At 41.0% G+C, this 18479-nt stretch overlaps 1 protein-coding gene across 1 annotated transcript; it reads right to left on the reverse strand.

The window, feature by feature from the left end:
* Positions 1-4933: 4933 nt before the first annotated feature.
* On the reverse strand, positions 4934-9760 carry LOC118417480 (monoglyceride lipase-like). Its single transcript, XM_035823055.1, has 8 exons — positions 9601-9760; positions 8637-8746; positions 8192-8328; positions 7747-7848; positions 7330-7419; positions 6904-6979; positions 6449-6588; positions 4934-5909 (listed from the first exon to the last, which is right to left on the reverse strand). Exons 1-8 carry the CDS (start codon positions 9738-9740, stop codon positions 5775-5777), a joined length of 930 nt encoding a protein of 309 aa, XP_035678948.1. The 5' UTR covers positions 9741-9760; the 3' UTR covers positions 4934-5774.
* Between the last annotated feature and the right edge of the window lie 8719 nt (positions 9761-18479).

Genomic DNA, 18479 nt, shown 5'->3' on the forward strand with positions numbered 1-18479 from the left:
CCGTGTCCATTGAAAAGTCGTGCCAAGATGGAGGATAGTAGACCACAGTGGCACCTCAGGCCATGTACATGAAAAAGTAGTGCTCTAGGGAAGAAGAGACAACGTCATGGTTCAGTTTTCATTTTCATTTTTCAGCTTTATTCTGTACCCGCTTCCATGACAAGCCAGTCCTTCAAGGGCAAAAGGTGACAGCTAGTGACAACACAAACTATACTTTTGAACGGGACCGCTTAATAAAAGGTGCAGGTTCCTTGGAAGTGATATTAAGATGTTGTTTACCTTAATGCTATAACGCGTTTGTTAATTTGTACTGTCTGCAACATATTGGAGTATATTTCATAATATTGACATGTCGAGCACAATACCCTGTTATAGCCAAGATAGTGTTGTCCCAATGGAAATGCATCTTTGCCGTCAGGAGTTAAAAGTTGCCAATTTAATCTGACTTTTATGGGGCAGAGATCTGAATTAGATTGAAGTAACATCATGACAAACTTGCAAGACAAAGTAAATAAGGCCAAAACATTGACATCGACAATCTGTGTCCCTGAACACAGGATACACAGCATTTGTAAATATGGGCAAGCCACGCCTGCACGTACAAAAGTAAACAAAACACTTCTATTTGCGACCTTCGGTCCATGTGCACACAATCATGTGCGCATGGGGCTTAGTAGTGTGGAACAGTGTCTGGAACCAGAAAACACAGCGCAGACACCTGTGGAATGTCTTCACTTATGTATCTTACTTATCAAGTAATGTTTAACCTTTAAGTTCTATGGACTCCATGGGCACCCAAGAAGGGCACTCACACACTGAAAGCACAACTTACTCGAGAATAACACCTTGATTTAGAATCTGGCCATGCCATATGCCTGCCTGTTGTCAGTAACTATTTAAAGTCAAAGTGGAGGAAGTTACCTTGGTTTCTCGCCTTCCTTCAGATCAGGCTCCCATGTCTTGCAGAACAGATACTGCCCGTCTGCGTTCACCATGTGTTGTAGAGTGTTGTAGTTCACCCCCTGAGGGGTACAACGCACTACATCGTCAGAGCTCGCCATAACAATTCTTTGAGCGGAAATGCTCACAACGTTGGACGGTCGACCCGAGTGAACTTTGACCGTGAGTTAACCGTAACGATTGAATGGTTTAATGTACAACAAGTCGATTCGGCCTTGCTGAGTAGCCAAGGTTAACCCTGATTACCTCTATGAAAATGGAGGTTTATTACATGTGGTACATGTATCCAGACCACAAAAAAATAAATTGTATGAATGATCAGCACTTTCTTTAATTCTCCCCCCTATCTTAAAAAAAAAAAAACTTTTCCCCTCAGGAGATGACCAACATGCAAATACCAAAATGGGAAAACCTGTTGTGCAGTAGCTTTCATTGTACTTGCAGAAGTGACACTAGTGAGCTATAGTTTTAGAAGTATAGTTTCCAAGTTGGTAACTGATACTAGTCTACGATCGTTACATAACTGCATAACTGTCACATTGTGTACTATGTGTGTGTGTGTATGTGTGTGTGTGTGTGTGTGTGTGTGTGTGTGTGTGTGTGTGTGTGTGTGTGTGTGTGTGTGTGTGTATCTATGTGTAGTGTGGTGGTGTTGGAGCTAACCTTCTACAAGAAAGGCACTGTATTGTATGACCCATGAATTGGTGGCGCTTCTCCAGCTAGAGCACCTGCTGATAAGTATGTACTTGTAACTCTCGCACATTGCTGTCTAACCTCCAGAAACAGAATCTTGATATCACTTTGCGCGTCGTCTGATCGCGCCTATGTCACTATGCACCGTATTTCTTATCCCCGTGTCTATTGTTATTACGTCTGAACTCGGTTGGGAAATGATGCACGTTATTTTTTTTCGCCGTAGCTGTTTTTATTATGGATGTAATAATTTCAGTTTTCACCCCTACGCCGTCCGGTATAGTGGTTCAGGTCTTCCTTATGATTGCGCCTTAAGCCTTGTAGTAATTTGATACCGTCAAGCAGATGTTGTCCTCGTCGGAATATGCCATCTCGCTCGGGCTTTGCGTTTCCACTATTGAGGTTGGTTTGACATAGCATACGCATTTTGCGCGGTTGATAGTCATATGCATTTTATGGTTAGAATGTGTTTGATCCTTGGGATCATTTTTTTTCGCGGTAGCTGCTTTCATTATCGATGTAATAATTTGAGATGTCACCCCTATTTCCCTGGTATTGTAGAACAGCTGGCCTATAGACGATGGGATTTGGCAATTACTTATCTACAAGCAGATATGGGGCTATGTTATGTCCACAGCACAGCTGTGACTAACCCGCTTTTTGAAAGGGTGTGCGTTGTTGTTTTCATTTGGTGTCGTTCGATTGAGACGCTGATTCCGCTGTTAATGCTCACAGGGCTGTTTTGAATTTGGCAGTGATAGGTATGTTAGGTTTTATGTAAGTTTTGGTATAAGCTGATGTGATGTGTTCTGTATGCGATATAAACACCAAGTCATACACCACAGAAACATCACAACCGACATAAACCATAACTAGGTCACAGAGTATGTTACCTACGGTCACTTGTTCAGATTGACCCCCATCTACAAGTCTGTCTATTCATGCCTGTCTCCAAACAAATACAACGTTTTGTCAGATTTTATGTTTTTAGCCCATAGTCTGTGTAATCTGCAGCCTGACTACATCGAGTCCCCCGCTACCCTTCCACTAGTCAGGGCCCCATACAGCCCTGGACAGTGAGAAGACTGCTGTAACACGTATTTTCGTCTATTTCAGTATTTGGTCTGGGCACCCCACTTGGGTGTTTGTATATTTACCTTCATGAAAAATGGACGTATAGTTTTGAGTGTGTCTGTGTCTGTGTGTCTGTGTGTCTGTGTGTCTGTGTGTGTGTGTCTGTGTGTGTGCGTTTCCGGATGTATTTGTGGTCATCATGTGATCAACTTGGGAACCTCTTGATCCATACAATGATATTTGGTATGTGGGTACGGGCTGGGAAGACAAAGGTCAAGGTCAATTTTGGGCCCCCTGGTGTGTGACCTTGGTACTGCAGCAGAACTTCAATTTTTGTATCTTTTTACCTGGACATGCTATGGTCTTGATTTTTTGGTGGCAAATAGCTTTTGATGTAAGGAAGAAGTGATGTATGATGGCAACTGCAGCTGCAGCTTACAGAGAATCACCTGAACGTTTCAAGGTGAAACCGGTTCTCTGATTGGCTGATAGCTAGTTAGAGGCCACGCCCACAAAAGTGGAAACCTCAGCCCGTTGACGAGGTTGTTCGTAGGAGAATGTTTCATACATGAAAAGATCTAATCCTGATTATGAAAGCCAGGAAGCAATAGCTACCATGTTACCGACTCACTTCCTCTACGTAAGGCCACGTTGATTTGATTATATGGATGACATCCGCGCTCGCACCAATTTTCGGCCATTTCCAAAAAAAAAAAAAAAAAAGTTTTCGACCACACAATAAATTGTGCAAAGCAGCTGTAAAATGAGCACAAATATTCCGTAGATTGAAGAAAAGTATCAGAAAACAGATAACTAATGCCATAGAATGCCCAAATGAATCTAAAGTCAAAGAATAAGATGTGAAAGGACAGAAAGAAAAAAAATCTATTGTTGGTTGAGGGAGGTACCTGTACAGAAAATTCAGGTCCAGAGGATCATTTCCAGGTCCGGACATGAACCTGGACCTGATTGTCTGTGGAAACTTGAGAACTGGCAATACTCAAAACAATGGTAATTGGTCCATTTTGCAACAAAGCAATCTGTTTGGTGGATCCCACTGCATTTTAAAATCCCATCTCCATATAATAAAGGCTAACTGTACCTTTGACTGTAGAAACTTGGTGCAATTGACTATAAACTTTACTTGACTTCGCTCTTGTTGTCTTCTTGGTCCCCCGGTTAGACCCTAAATGGCTGCCGACATATAGTGTGTCCATTTTGTAATTGGCGAAACCTGTTCCTCTGTTGTTGTTTTTTAGGTCTGTTTTTTTTCGGATTGGTCCAAGAAGAAAAAAAATGTTTTGCACCCGTATGATGTACTGGTCCCTACACCTAACTGTTGGTATACCATACTATGTGTGTTTAGTCCTATGTTCAACCTTCCTGGCCACTTTGATTTCATACTGAAGGCAACTTTTTTTTTTGGCCAAACTTTTTTTTTATTCGCTCGCTCGCATCAGTTTTGGAGTTCCCAGAGGATGTCATCCATATAATCAAATCAACATGGCCTAAGGGCTTATGTACTCTACAAGTATCTACTATGGTAGTGGTGTTGTATTCACGTATACACAAGGCACACTGTACCAGCGGGCAGAATGCCAAGGGTTACGTCCAAAAATGGGAAAGTATACGTACGTTGGAGCCACGTACACGTGCTTAGTAAACACGCGGCATGTCTATTCAGGCCTAGCCCGGGAAGCTATAGCTAGTGTCGTCAATGTTTAAGGCTTATCTGAACCATTTTAACATCATGACCCAGGGCTCTAGTCAGCGTCCGTTTTTCCGTCAATTGACAGAAATTTGCTGCGTGTGACGGAAAAAATTTAAAACCAATCCGTCAACCTTGACGGACAATAATCTGATAAAAACTCCTTGGTGGAAGCAACAGGCCGCTTGGGGACGCCATCCACGGCCGTAAAAGCCACATACTGTTTGTTTTGCTATTGTTATGATTGTTGACAATGTGTGTCGGCGCCCTTTCGCATACGATAATCTCATTAAAACCCATTTTTCAAGGTCTCAGTTCAGTCTCTCTTTGACTCCTGGAATAGTGTTTTCGCGGCAATGGGAATTGGCTGACGGAAAAAAATTTCGAGCTGGCTAGAGCCCTGTCATGACCATCAACGACAACCATTATTTTCTCTTACGTACGCAAGTAAACGATCTGATATATAGGATACAAGCACTGTTGCACACGTATAACGAATTTGATATGAAGCATTGTTTACTTGTTTAGCATCATATATTACCAAAACGTTTACAATCCGTACTGAATCCAATTATCAGAACGATATATACAAGCTAGGTAATAGTTGGCGTCATTATATCATGATTTAGACATAGCAGCACAATATCTTAGTCAGACTAGTCATGATACATACGCATAATTGACGATCTATTGACGAGTGCTATTCTAGACAGCAATTATCACATGTATATCGTAGTCAAATATAATGGTGGCTACTCAGGCTAATGTGCGCACACATGGTAAAACATGTACTGCATTTCATATACTACAACACTATGTAACGTATATTGAATCAAATTTCACCTCTGATATCTTCTATACGACATATACATGTATAACGATACGGGAATAAAATCGATGTATCATTCAGTTCCCTGGACCTTCATCTGATTGACTCAACCTATTCCAACAAAATGTGCGTTAAAGAAAACAATCAGTATATGGCATTTACAATGTAAACAATGCTTGCACACCTATCATCTGCGATCAAAGAAATGCAGGTATATTTTGGATGATAAGCACAGTTACAAAACTGTGATATGTGTAGTAATAGTAGTAGAAGTATTCAAATACAATTTTCTTCACTAGCGATGCTGAAGAAGAGTGATGGATGCCTCTTAAAACGTCCGGAAGAAAATTTATCCAGTAGTAGAGATTGACTTGTATCTGAATATTGTTTACATGGACGTGTAACGTTCATAAGCGTCAGTAGTAGAAGTACTACTAGTAGTATATGCATACGGTGTTATACTGCACCATTGGAGTTATACCACCCCTTATGGGGTGTAGTAATGAGAGTTCATAACCATACATGTGAGGAGGAAGTCTGTGCCCGGTGCACACGGGGTAACAACCAATCCACGATGTCCTTCTGAACCTTCTCTACATCGTCAGGCGTTTCCAGCAGTAAGTTGTGTAGACAGTTGGGGTACGTCTGTGACAAACATACAACATCAGAGACAAAGAGACTGAGATGGTATGTCATATGGTGTAGTTTGGGCGGTCTTGCAGTGAAGGAATGACAACGGGCATCACACATGTTACGTATAATGTTATTGCTGTAAACCATAAGATATCCATTTGTTTTCATGCGAGAACCAATGAGGGCCAATCAGATGGCTGTCGGCTTGTCACAGTCAGCCAATAACGCGTGGCCGGTTTCCTTTAGATATAGTCTGTCGTTAGAACATCTTTTGTACATCTAGACTTTCATCTCATAGACATCTAGATCTTTCGTTTTGAAAAGCTTACTCTGATGACCAAAACGGGAAGAGACTCTGGGGTTGAGGATTTATATACTGTATTCAAAGGCGCTCCTCCAATACAGGGACGAGCCTCTCCCCAAAACACATGAAAGAATTAATGGTATTTTGTTTTATCTAAACTTTCGGTCTGCAAGTAGTACAGTTAAAGTAAACAATAAAGATTATTCATAACGCTCTACAACAGCAGACATACAGTACTCGTACGTACCTTTATTTGTTTATCTTGACTCCTGGCCTGCTCATACAGTTCTCGGGACCCCCCGATGTCTGTTACGGAGTCGTTCTCACCGTGTAGTATCAGAAATGGGCACTCGACTTCATGGAGCCGCTGACGTGTTTCTTTTATACCTATACATATGTAATAAAAGAAATATACCAAGTAGCTTATACTGTTTTTACGTTAAGGTAGCAAACTTGTACAATAAACGATAGGGTACATGCATGTAGTTAAGTATAGCAAACCGTACTGATATTATGATGACATAAGTACGTTAGGGTAACAAACTTGTGCAGTAAATGATAGGGTACATAGTTAAGTATAGCAAAACATTCCGAGCGGTGTCGGTTTGTGTATGAGACCATACATTTCTCTCCGTCCAGCACAGTGTAAACAATAAGCTCTGTATTTTTATTCTTTGTTAGAAGATAAGAAAAGTACCCTACCATTAAGCAGCTGATGTGCCGCCCGCAACTTAATCCCTTCTTTAAAGACGAAAGGATCGTTTGCGTACATCGTTTGCTGCAAGGTAAAAAAAAGTCGGTCAAGTGAGATCATTAGTAAAATACAACCTACATCGCAGGCGAACTATACATGATGGCATACAGGTAAACCAAGCCTGGGTACCACCTGGAAAGTAGTTCGGTCCGGCGTTTATTATACACTATATATATATATATATATATATATATATATATATATATATACAGTCGCTTCTCGCTCTGACATTCATTATACACTATATTCTGTCACTTCTCTGCTGTTCCAGAAGCGAACATAGGAGCGAACTATTACCTGGATGGTACCCAGCCTAAGGTAAACCTACATTTCCCATTGCTTTTTAGCATCTAGCAACTTCAAACATAACTCACACTTTCCTGGTGTTTGCTTAGCAGAAGCGGCCGAGGCCCGCCCACACGGACCTCTGGAAGCAGCCAGGCACCGATTGATCCTATGACGATCTGTCAAACGGTAAAAAAATGACTGCATTTTCATGACAACATAACCGTTGTTTTAAGGGGGTTCAGTTCAAAAGTTGTCTTTTGTGCTAGGGTCTTGATATCTATATCACATGATAGAGCCAGTTCTGACAATTAAAATAGTTTTTACTTCATATTTCAATGATGAGTTACAAGAATTTCATTTCTCAATCAAAACATACAAACCTACGACTATAATTGTTATAACCAATAATAAAATACAACTGTATTATGAATATGAGTACATGAGATGTATGCTACACTTTGTTCTGACTATCAGTTTAGAGGCTGTAGATAATGATATGTTACCATCCCTGCCAGCAGCGCGGCCCGTATAGCAGGGGACAACAGTAGCATCCCGGCAAATAGATCAGGACGCTGCAGGGATGCCCGGATTGCAATAGGGCCACCCTGCAAAAAACATGACTATTCATAAATCTCCAGGCAGATCTACGGGTGGCGACTTTAGCTGACAAAGGAGTGTCAGAACACATCTTGGCCAGATAAACTCCTTATGCCACCGATAGATCTGCCTGGAGATTAGACTATTTAGTGGTAGTGGTACTGTAACCATGCACCTGCGCCGACCGGGACACTGCCGCGGAGAATAATTTTCGCATTGAAAAATACATGCAAACAGGCAAACTCAGTTTAATAATACGCAGCCGTTACAAATCTGGAAAGAAAACAAAGGCAAGGGAAAGGAAGAAAGGACGAAAAAGACGACAAAACGTAGGAAAGCATCTAGACGCACCATGGACTGTCCCGACAAGAAGATGGGCACACCTGGGTACCTGGCCGACACCATTTCAACGTGTTGTAAGACGTCCCTGGTCATGGCTTCTAGGTCCATGTGGTCTCCTGGAATCCCCTCACTCTGACCATGGCCGACTTGTGTACACGATACGTCATGTTTTAAACCGTCGTTCAATGTTTTAAAAAAAAGCGCTAACTGTGAAACGTAGATCTAATCTAAGACTTTGTACATTCTGCCTATTTGTCAAAGAAAAAAGACACATAGGTAGAGCTGCCTCGCATAACGGTGAAAATGCGCCGAATCGTTCTGTAACACACTAACAACTCACATCTTTGTGGCGTCATAATCATGATCAGTACAACAAAGCTGGAACATCACATGCTCAAAATACAGACTGATGTATATGCCCAGTTTCTCAAAACCAACGCCAAGAAGCACATACCGTGGTCGTGTGAGAAGACCAGTATCCCGTGCTCATTGAGAAGTTGTGCCAAGATGGAGGATAGTAGACCACAGTGGCACCTTAAGCCATGTGCATGGAATAGAAGTGCTCTAGGGAAGAAAAGACAACGTCATGGTTAAGTTAACATTTTTCAGCTTTATTCTGTACCCTTCCATGACAAGCCAGTCCTTCAATTAAGGGCACAAACTACACTTTTGAACGGAACCGCTTAAAACGTGCGAGTCCTTTGAACGTCATTTTGAGATGTCCTTTACCTTAATTCTATAACACGTTTGTTTATTTGTACTGTCTGCTATATATTGGAGTATATTTCATAACATTGCCATGTCGAGTACAATGACCTGTTATAGCGAAGACGGTGTTGTCATCTTTGCCGTCAGGAGTTATAAGTTAGTTGCCAATGTAATCTGACCGGTATGGGACAGAGGAATGGATTAGATTCAAGTAACATCATAACAAACTGGCAAGACAAAGTAAATAGGGCCAAAACATTGAGGGTCATTAGTGACTGACATCGAAAAACTATGATTCACGGTGTCCCTTAACACAGGATACATCATGGCATTTATAAATATGGACAAGCCACACCTACACGCACAAAAGTAAGCAAAAACATTTCATTTTGTTTAGCCACTTCTATTTGCGACCTTCGGTCCCTGTGCACACAGTGTGTGGCATTCACATGGAGCTTAGTAGCGTGGAACAGTGCCTGGTACAAGAAAACACAACAGAGACACCTGTGAAATGTCCTCAGCTATCAAACAAAGTTTAACCTTTAATATAGTGGTCTATGGGAGTCTCTATGGGCACCTAAGACGGTATCTTGCACACTGAAAGCACAGCTTACTCGAGAATATCACCTTGATTTAGAAGTATGCCATATGCCTGCCTGTTGTCAGTCACAAAATAGCGAACTATTTAAAGTCAAAGTGAAGGAAGTTACCTAGGTTTCTCGCCTTCCTTCAGATCGGGCTCCCAAGTCTTGCAGAACAGATACTGCCCGTCTGCGTTCACCATGTGTTGTAGAGTGTTGTAGTTCACCCCCTGAGGAGTACAACGCACTACATCGTCAGAGCTCGCCATAACAATTCTTTGAGCGGAAATGCTCACAACGTTGGACGGTCGACCCGAGTGAACTTTGACCGTGAGTTAACCGCAACGATTGAACGGTTTAATGTACAACAAGTCAATTCGACCATAAAACTACTTACTGTGGCCTTACCTTCGTGCAGAATTGAGCTATTGTTTTTGGTCTGTTTGTTTCTGTGTATGTATGTGTGTGTGTGTGTGACTTTTTGTGTGCATTTCTACGAGGAAGGCACTGTATGTATGACCTAAGTTATAGGTGGCGCTTTTGGAACTAGAGCACCTGTTGAAATATACTTACTTGTACCGATTGACTCCCATCAACAAGTCTGTCTCTTTATGTCTGTCTCCAAACAAATACAACTTTTTTGTTGTTTTATGGGTTTAGCCCTTAGTGTAATATGCAGCCTGACTACATCGAGTCCCCCGCTACCCTTCCACTAGCCAGGGGTCCCATACAGCCCTGGGCAGTGAGAAGATGAGAAGACTGGTGTAACACGTATTTCGTCTATTTCAGTATTTGGTCTAGGCGCCCTTGGGCGTCTGTATATTTGTAATTGTAAACCGTAATACACACGTACGTATTACAAAAATATCTATTCCTAATCCACTTTACACATGAACTCATATCAAATAGATTTACAATTAGCATAATTTGTTGTACGAACAATCTATAATAGAAACTGAAGAAACAAGAGTTCGGAGACCTCATATCTCTACGAAATATTCTGATTATGTAAATGACTTCAACATTTGCATAATCTATGCTTAGTTATATACGCCTGTAAATAACCTATGCTGGTCACAGGTTCTTGAGTTATGCACACTACAAAAGTCTGGACACACAGACAGACACACACACAGACACACCCAAAACTATATCTCAATTTTTCATGGAGATGAAAATCATAAAGCTTTCTGTTGCGACAATAATTGATATTAAATGTCACTTATTTTTTACTCGCGAATGTGCCAGATGACTATTAGGTCAATTGTCTCCTGCCACTGGAGTCACTGAGGAATAAAACATAGAGCGACGTGGTGCGACAATAATTAATATGTCACGTCACTTACTTTCTATTCGCGAGAGTATCAGGTAACTATTAGGTCAATTGTCTCTTGTCACTGGAGTCGCTGACCGCTAAATGGGCCATTTTGTGTCTGTGCAGGTACAAAGAAGAATCCATTCATACAAAAAAGAGAAAGGTCAACTTGTACTTCAAGTCAAGTCAGTCAACTTCTACTTCAAGCATTAATATTGTTTCAAGTACAGGAGTCTTCAGTTATCGTGTAAGATGTTTACTTGTATGTGAGAAAGGTATCATGGAAAGCCGCCAGGGGGTCATGATTTAATCATGTCTTCAACACCTTACCATCACGTAGCTATCAATATGACAAATATAATTAAAGATTCATCAGCGTCTTCTTGGGTTGTGTTTGTCACAAAGAAATAAACACACACACGAACACACACACACACACACGCACACACACACACACACACACACACACACACACGCACACACACACACACACATGTACACACACACTTTCCTTCCCGGAGTAATTAGCTGTCGTGGCCCATTTTGGTATCATGACATCAACTGGTCTTTATATAACCAAGACATGTGGCTAGTAACCATGGTATCAGGGTCAAAACACCGGAACATTGCTTCTACCAGCCTTAGATTAGTCTGGCCTTTGATATACTGGAGTAGAGTCTACGCCCACGGGTAGTAAGGGACGTGTGTGATACCGGCACTGTGTCGTCGTTTATGGGCTGCTGCAGGACTTCGCGGCTACAGTCGGCACCGCTATTTCCCAGACCCCAAGGGCATTAAACCCCAGAAGTACAGCGTTCATCCATTCACTCATCACCTAGACGTCAGGTAAAGAGGCTCTGCTGCTCGTCTTCTGCTTACCTGTCTCGACGTAGTCTCGTAGAAGCGGCAAAGGAGAACATCTTTAACTAGCTGTACATGTAGCCAGTACACCAATAACATAATCAATAGCTATAGGCGCTTCACCCCAACAAAGGGGCGTTGTCTAGTATCCAAATCCAGAATAGACTTAACAGGTGGTTCATCTTTTTTGAAAGTGAAGATATAGACTTTTAATTTAAACTCGGAATCGGCGGGCTACGTTGGAGAAGACACTCTATTGTTCTGAGACAAAAGACGATTCTCTTTCAAGATGAATCTGATATTTCAGCGCAAAACTGTCGTTCTGCTTATTATTGCCTTATACACGGTATCACTTCTGTCAGCAAGTCAGACGTGCTTTCCCTCGTGTCGGAGAAGAGCGTTGACTTCTTGTTTGCCAATCAACAAATTGGTTGACAACAACGGAGGATTGGCTAACCTCAGTGTAACAGCTAATAAGAAAGCGATGTGTCTATCATGTGGCGACGGTCACAAGGATTTTGTCGAAAATGTAAACTTAAGAGGAAAAACAGGAAAGTGTTTTGCAGGGGTGGAATGGCTCGCGCTAAGAGGGTTTCAATTCGGTGAATTATCGTCACAAAAGTTAGCTGGCTTCGACTCTTCTTCTCTCATTCGTCTTTACCTTGTGGGTACAAAGATAGAAGCAATAGGCAAAGCTACATTCAAAGACTTTGTGAGTCTGGAAACACTGGACCTAGACTACAACATGCTGAAAATAATTCAGACCAATTGGCACAGCGACTCGCACTCACCCGAGATATACTGTCTCAAGAATCTTTCGATTTCGCACAATGAAATCTCCAGTTTAAAACCCGCATGTTTTCAACAGTTAAAGAACCTTCAGTTTCTGAATCTACGGAGCAACTTATTGCACGAATTACAAAGTCACTGGTTCATTGGATTAGATAAACTTGAAGTACTGTATTTAAGTGAAAATGAATTAGAGACCATTCCACCCAATGTATTTGAATTCTTGTGGCAATTAAAGTTTCTGGACTTAAGAAACAACGACTTGAAGTGTTTACACAAGGAATCATTCTGGTCTCCAGACAGTCTTGTAAGTGTCGAGCTGAGCGGAAACAGGCTTGCTGTTTTCGAATCAAATATTGCCCATAATATGACATGGGGCGTTACGGTGATAACTTGTAGCTTATTCGCAAAACAGTGGATACAGTTGCACGTCGACGGCATAGCGTTACATTTCAATTATGACGCCCTTGACGAAGCATTCACTATAGATTGGTTTAAGATACAGGGCGTTCCGAACACTGCCGAACCCTGTGATCATTTTTCTGAAAACAAAAATCGGATAGGTAACCGTCTTTCCGGCACCTTTTCCCATTCATTTGTTGTCATAGTAAAACGAACAAAGACAGAAGACATAATGCTATTAGACGAGTCTGTAGCAAGCGATTGTTCAGAAGCGTGGTCAGAACCCAGCGGTATAAGTTTTGGCTTAAAGGGTGAGTCTAGTTTGCGACTCGTCAGCGTAGAAACGAGTGGTAATCATTCTGCATCTAGAGCAAAGGGTTTTGGCGTTGTGGTGAACAGGCAGAAGAAACTAACAAGTGACCATCAAATCGCAAATTCAGATAACGGCAGAGACCAGTCTTGGGAAAAAGTAGCCTGTATCGGTGTCTCATTTGACGGCAAAGAAGCCAGGTTGAAAAGCGGGCCCACAAGGAGAATGGGGCGTGCAGATGGCGCAAAATGTTTGGCAGGGCGAGCTGTCTCGAACGAAGACAAAATGATAGAAAGAAACGCAGCGTTAATGAATGTAACAGCGAGAGGTCCTAGTACCACGGGAGAGGGGACTGACAGATCTGAAGATCAAATCATGTTCCCTCCGTCAAACGGAAATCTGAACGTACAAACACAGACTAACACAACAGCCGGGGTGGTACAGACTCGCGGCACGGATTTGACTATCCCTCTTGTAGTGACCTCTGTGGTGGCAAGCCTCTCCATTGTGATAGGTTGTCATGTTTTGTCTTGTTTTCTCAAGAGCCGCAGAAATGACCAAAATCTGGGACACCACAGACAAAATCTCCCCTTTTCGAGTCATGCCTTGAAGGTTAATCCACTATACGTACGATCGGGGGCACAGGGGTCCTCCCAGCCAGGGCACATGCAGGGTGATCAAACAGACGACAGCACATACAATGCCATAAATGAAGACGAAGTGTACGATCCTTCGGGACACTACTACAGCGAAATAAAGGATCAGGATGTAGGCGGCAGAACCACACAAACATTAGGCAGTGAACAGCAAAACGACAACACATACAATGACATAAATGAAGACGAAGTGTACGATCCTTCAGGCCATTACTACAGTGAAATAAAGGACGAAGATATCAACAATGAAGGTAGGTCTGTGTTAAGGTCGGAAGGTCCACACGAATTTGATGGAATCGAGGAGGAACATATGGAACTCGATGGCGACGATTCTTTGTCTCCCTACATGTACGCTGAACAAGACTCACAAAGCGAGAACTCTGATGACTGCGGCTCACTGGCTTCTTATGTTGTACAAAGCTCACATGAAATCTTCGAGGGCAAGGACGACGACTCGTCGTCTTTCTGTGCCAGTGAAGTAGGGTTGTCCATTACTGACAATGTAGGCGCTCACGCTTTACTTTATAAGGTGGATACGGGGACGGTAGCTTCTGTAAACTGTGCATTAGAGAGATCTTCTGTAACAAAATCCGCCGATCGAGAGCAGACGACTTATGGTGTAAGTGACTGTACGGATGCATCTAACCTCACATACATCTGTACACCTGAAACAGCGGGTAATCTCACAAGTGTAAATATGAAAGAATGTGTAAGAGAACACTCCGAGAATATTTTTGAAACCAGCGAGCTCGAGAAAGAAGCGGTAGAAGTAGATCCCAACTTGGGTGAATTAGGATGTAGGACTGACACTCAAGTTGGACTTAAGTCCTAAAGTAAGATGGACTTATCGACAATGCTTTATTTTAGCAGAACTTGTCCTATTCTATGTCGTAGAGTTATGCTCATATACTACCATTGTGTGGCATTGTCGCAGGACACGTGTAATCGTATGTCACTATGTTTATAGATGTCGGACGTACCCTCAGGTGGGACTTTAATTAGCGCAAGGTGGAATTATTGGTAAAATCTACCACCTTTTTCTGAAGCATATTTCGTATGAATTTATTGTTAGAATTGACGACGATTTTTAAGCAGAAACTGTTACTTGTCCTATCTTATGTTGTAGAGTTATGCTCAGAATACCATTGTCACAGTACGCGTGTAATGGTATGTCACTGTTCTTATAGATGTTGGACTTACCCCAGGAGGGACTTTAATTAGCGCAAGGTGAAATTATTGTTAAAATCTACGACCTTTTCTGAAGCATATTTCGTACTTTTGGAAGTTGTAGACATAGAATAGTACTTATACGACCATTATATTGTCACAGGGGACGTTAATGGCAGATGTCACAGTGTTTATAGATGCCTGACTTACCCCCAGCGTGACTTACGTTATAGCGCAAGGTGGACTTGTTGGTAAATTGACGACGTTTTTAAGCAGAAGCATCAAAGCCTATTTTATGTAGTGATGTTCCTAAAATACCATTGTCACGGTACACGAGCAGAATTTTGCCAATGTGTTTATAGATGTTGGACTAATCCTCAAACGGGACTTATGTTCTAGTACATTGATATGGCATGGCGTTTATAGATGATCAATAAATTTACTTGAGAGGCCAGAAAGCTTCGTCTTACAGTACTGTTATCCTGTCTTTCCCTTTAGTATTTGCATTCGGATATCCTTTTGAGCACTTACTTGTCCCACTTGCAATACAGTATACATAATTCAAGCTTTACAGTATTCCATTACGTAGAAAGCGGAGACGGCCTATATTTAGAGGTCTATAGACAGGAAATGAAGTATGTAAGACTGGTTCGCACGACATAACTGCAGCAACAGTGCAGTCTAATTTATATTTCTAAAAGTACAGACCGTCGGTAAAAAAAAGGACCAACATGTTTTCAAACTAACCTTCCCTAAGCATTCAGTTGTTGGGAATCACTGTGCCTGTGTTACAGTGTCTCATCAAATTTTGTTAAGAAAAAACACGGTTTACCATAAAACTTTTTATTGGCAAACCTTTAATATTGCAGAGAGTATACAGAGAGAGCATATGTCCATAATCCATTTACGCGAAACCATTTACGCGAAACTCGATGAACATTGTCGATAAAGAATTTACTGAAATACTGTGTTTTCAGTATGCGAGACGTAACCATATGTTTGTTCTGCTCTCTATAAAGGAAAAATGTCCCATTGATCAGTTGTTATCTAAAATGAGATTTTCATTGTAATAATATTTCTGCAACAGGAAGTATGAGACGTAGTTGCAACGTTTTAGACTTCAACAAACATAGGGAGTTATTGGGTTGGGTTGAAAGGAAAAGTATCGTCAAACGGACTTTTCGGCCCAACGCAAAGCCACAATTGGGATGTTCAATGTTTACAATAAAATTGTGAAACTGAGTTTTTGGCCCCACGCAAAGCCACAATTCAGAAGGGCCATGTTTACAATTGTGTGCAATAAAATTGTCTACATAGCAGGTGAAACCTGTCGAAATGTGATCGTAGATACAATGTAGATAATAACCGTGTAAAAATATGAATAACTTACAAATTGTTCATGCCCCACTTTTCCTATTGTAACATTTCAATGTTCTTATTGAAAAATGTTCCATAATGTACTGTTAACATTTTAGCTTTCAATAAACATGAAGGAGTATTGAGTTGAAAGGAAACTTATCGTCAAAGTCAAACAAAAAGCTACAATCAGGATGCCCCATTTTGTGAAATAAAATTGTCTATAGGCAGTCTGTGGCACATGTTGAAAACGTGGTCGCAGATACAGTACAGCCGTATATAAATATGGATAACTTGCAAATTATTCACGTCCTACTTTTCCCATTATAACATTCCAATGTTCCTATTGAAAAAAAATGGACTGTTGTAACATTTCAGATTTCAATAGATATGGAGGAGTGTTGAGTTGGAAGGATAACCTTTACAGTCAAACGAAAAGCTACAATCATGATTTTCCATGTTTACTTTATTGTGTGCAATAAAATTGTCGATGAAGCAGCACATAGACACATGTTGAAAACGTGATCGCAGATAGATCACAACAGTGTAAATATTGATAAGTTGCAAATTATTCATGTCCTGCTTTTCCAATTGTAACATTTCAATTTTCCCATTGAAAAATATTCCAAATGTACTGTTGTAACATTTTAGATTTCAATAAATTTGATGGAGTGTTGAGTTTAAAGGAAACTTATCGTCAAAATCAAACAAAAAACTACAATCGGAATGTTCCATGTTTAATTAAATTGTGTGAAATAGAATTGTCTATATAGCAGTCCGAGACACATTTGTAAAACATGATCGCAGATAGATCACAACCGTGTAAATGTAGATAACTTTCAAATCATTCATGTCCTACTTTTCCTATTGTAACATTTCAATTTTCCTATTGAAAAAAATGTTCCAAAATGTACTGTTGTAATATCTTATATTTCAGTAAACATGGAGGGGAGTTGAGTTGGACACTTATCGTCAGAATTACATCTACGGTCAATCGAAAAGCTACAATAAGGATGATCCATGTTTTTCCACATTGTGTGAAGTAAAATTGTCTATCGGGCAGTCTGTGGTACGCGTGAGAAACGTGATTGCAGATAGATCACAATCCTGTAAATATCGATAACTTGCAAATTACTCATGTCCTACTTTACCTATTCTCAAAATTACTATTGAAAAACGTTCCAAAATACTGTTGTACCTTTTTATATTTCTATAAACACGGAAAAGTGTTAAGTTGAAAGGAAACGTATCGTCCAAGTCAAACAAAAACTACAATAAGGATGTCCCATGTTTTACTACATTGTGTGAAATAGAATTGTCCATCTAGCAGCCCGAGACACATGTTGAAAACGTGATCGCATATAGATCAGAACGGCATAAATATAAATAACTTGCAAATTATTCATGTCCTACTTTTCCTATTGCAAAATTTCAATTTTCCTATTGAAGAATGTTCCAAATGTTCTGTTTAGTCAACCTTTTAGCTTTCACTAAACATGGAGGGGAGCGGAGGTGGACACTTATCGCAAAATTACTTTTACAGTCAATGGACAAGCTACTATAAGGATGATCCATGTTTTTTTTCACATTGTGTGGAATAAAATTGTCTGTCGAGCAGTCTGTGGTACGCGTGGAAAACGTGATCGTAGATCGCTACGGCCCCCTTTCCACTTGACGGCGCTCTCACCGCGCTCTCGCTGCGATGGAAAATTGGCCAGAGCGCCGTGAGAGCGCCGCGACGCCAGAAAAACTGCTCAAGTGGAATCTCTCCGGCAACCCCAGCGCGCTCTTCCCAATTTGAGGTCGCAGAGAGAGCGCCGTCCTAGTGGAAAGGGGGTATACCGTAGAGTAAATATTCATAACATGGAAATTACTCATGTCCCCTCAAACGTTGCTACGCTTCCTGTTAAACATATATCCTAAAACAGGCAACTACAATCCTACAATGTACGCCAAGCTTTTATTTTTTAGGTGAAATGACGTGAAAATCAGGTACAGGCATATTACTAGTATTCAGAGAATAAGATTCACTTGTTTCTTCATAAGGTACGATTCATTGTGATGAATAAACAAACTCCTTGAGCTTTGCTCCAGACTCTCTTATAACAGAGGAAGAATTGGTCATTCAGTCATTGTGATGTTACGAGTTAAA

This window comes from Branchiostoma floridae, chromosome 6 (genome assembly GCF_000003815.2).
Source record: "Branchiostoma floridae strain S238N-H82 chromosome 6, Bfl_VNyyK, whole genome shotgun sequence".
Lineage (NCBI taxonomy): Eukaryota > Metazoa > Chordata > Leptocardii > Amphioxiformes > Branchiostomatidae > Branchiostoma > Branchiostoma floridae.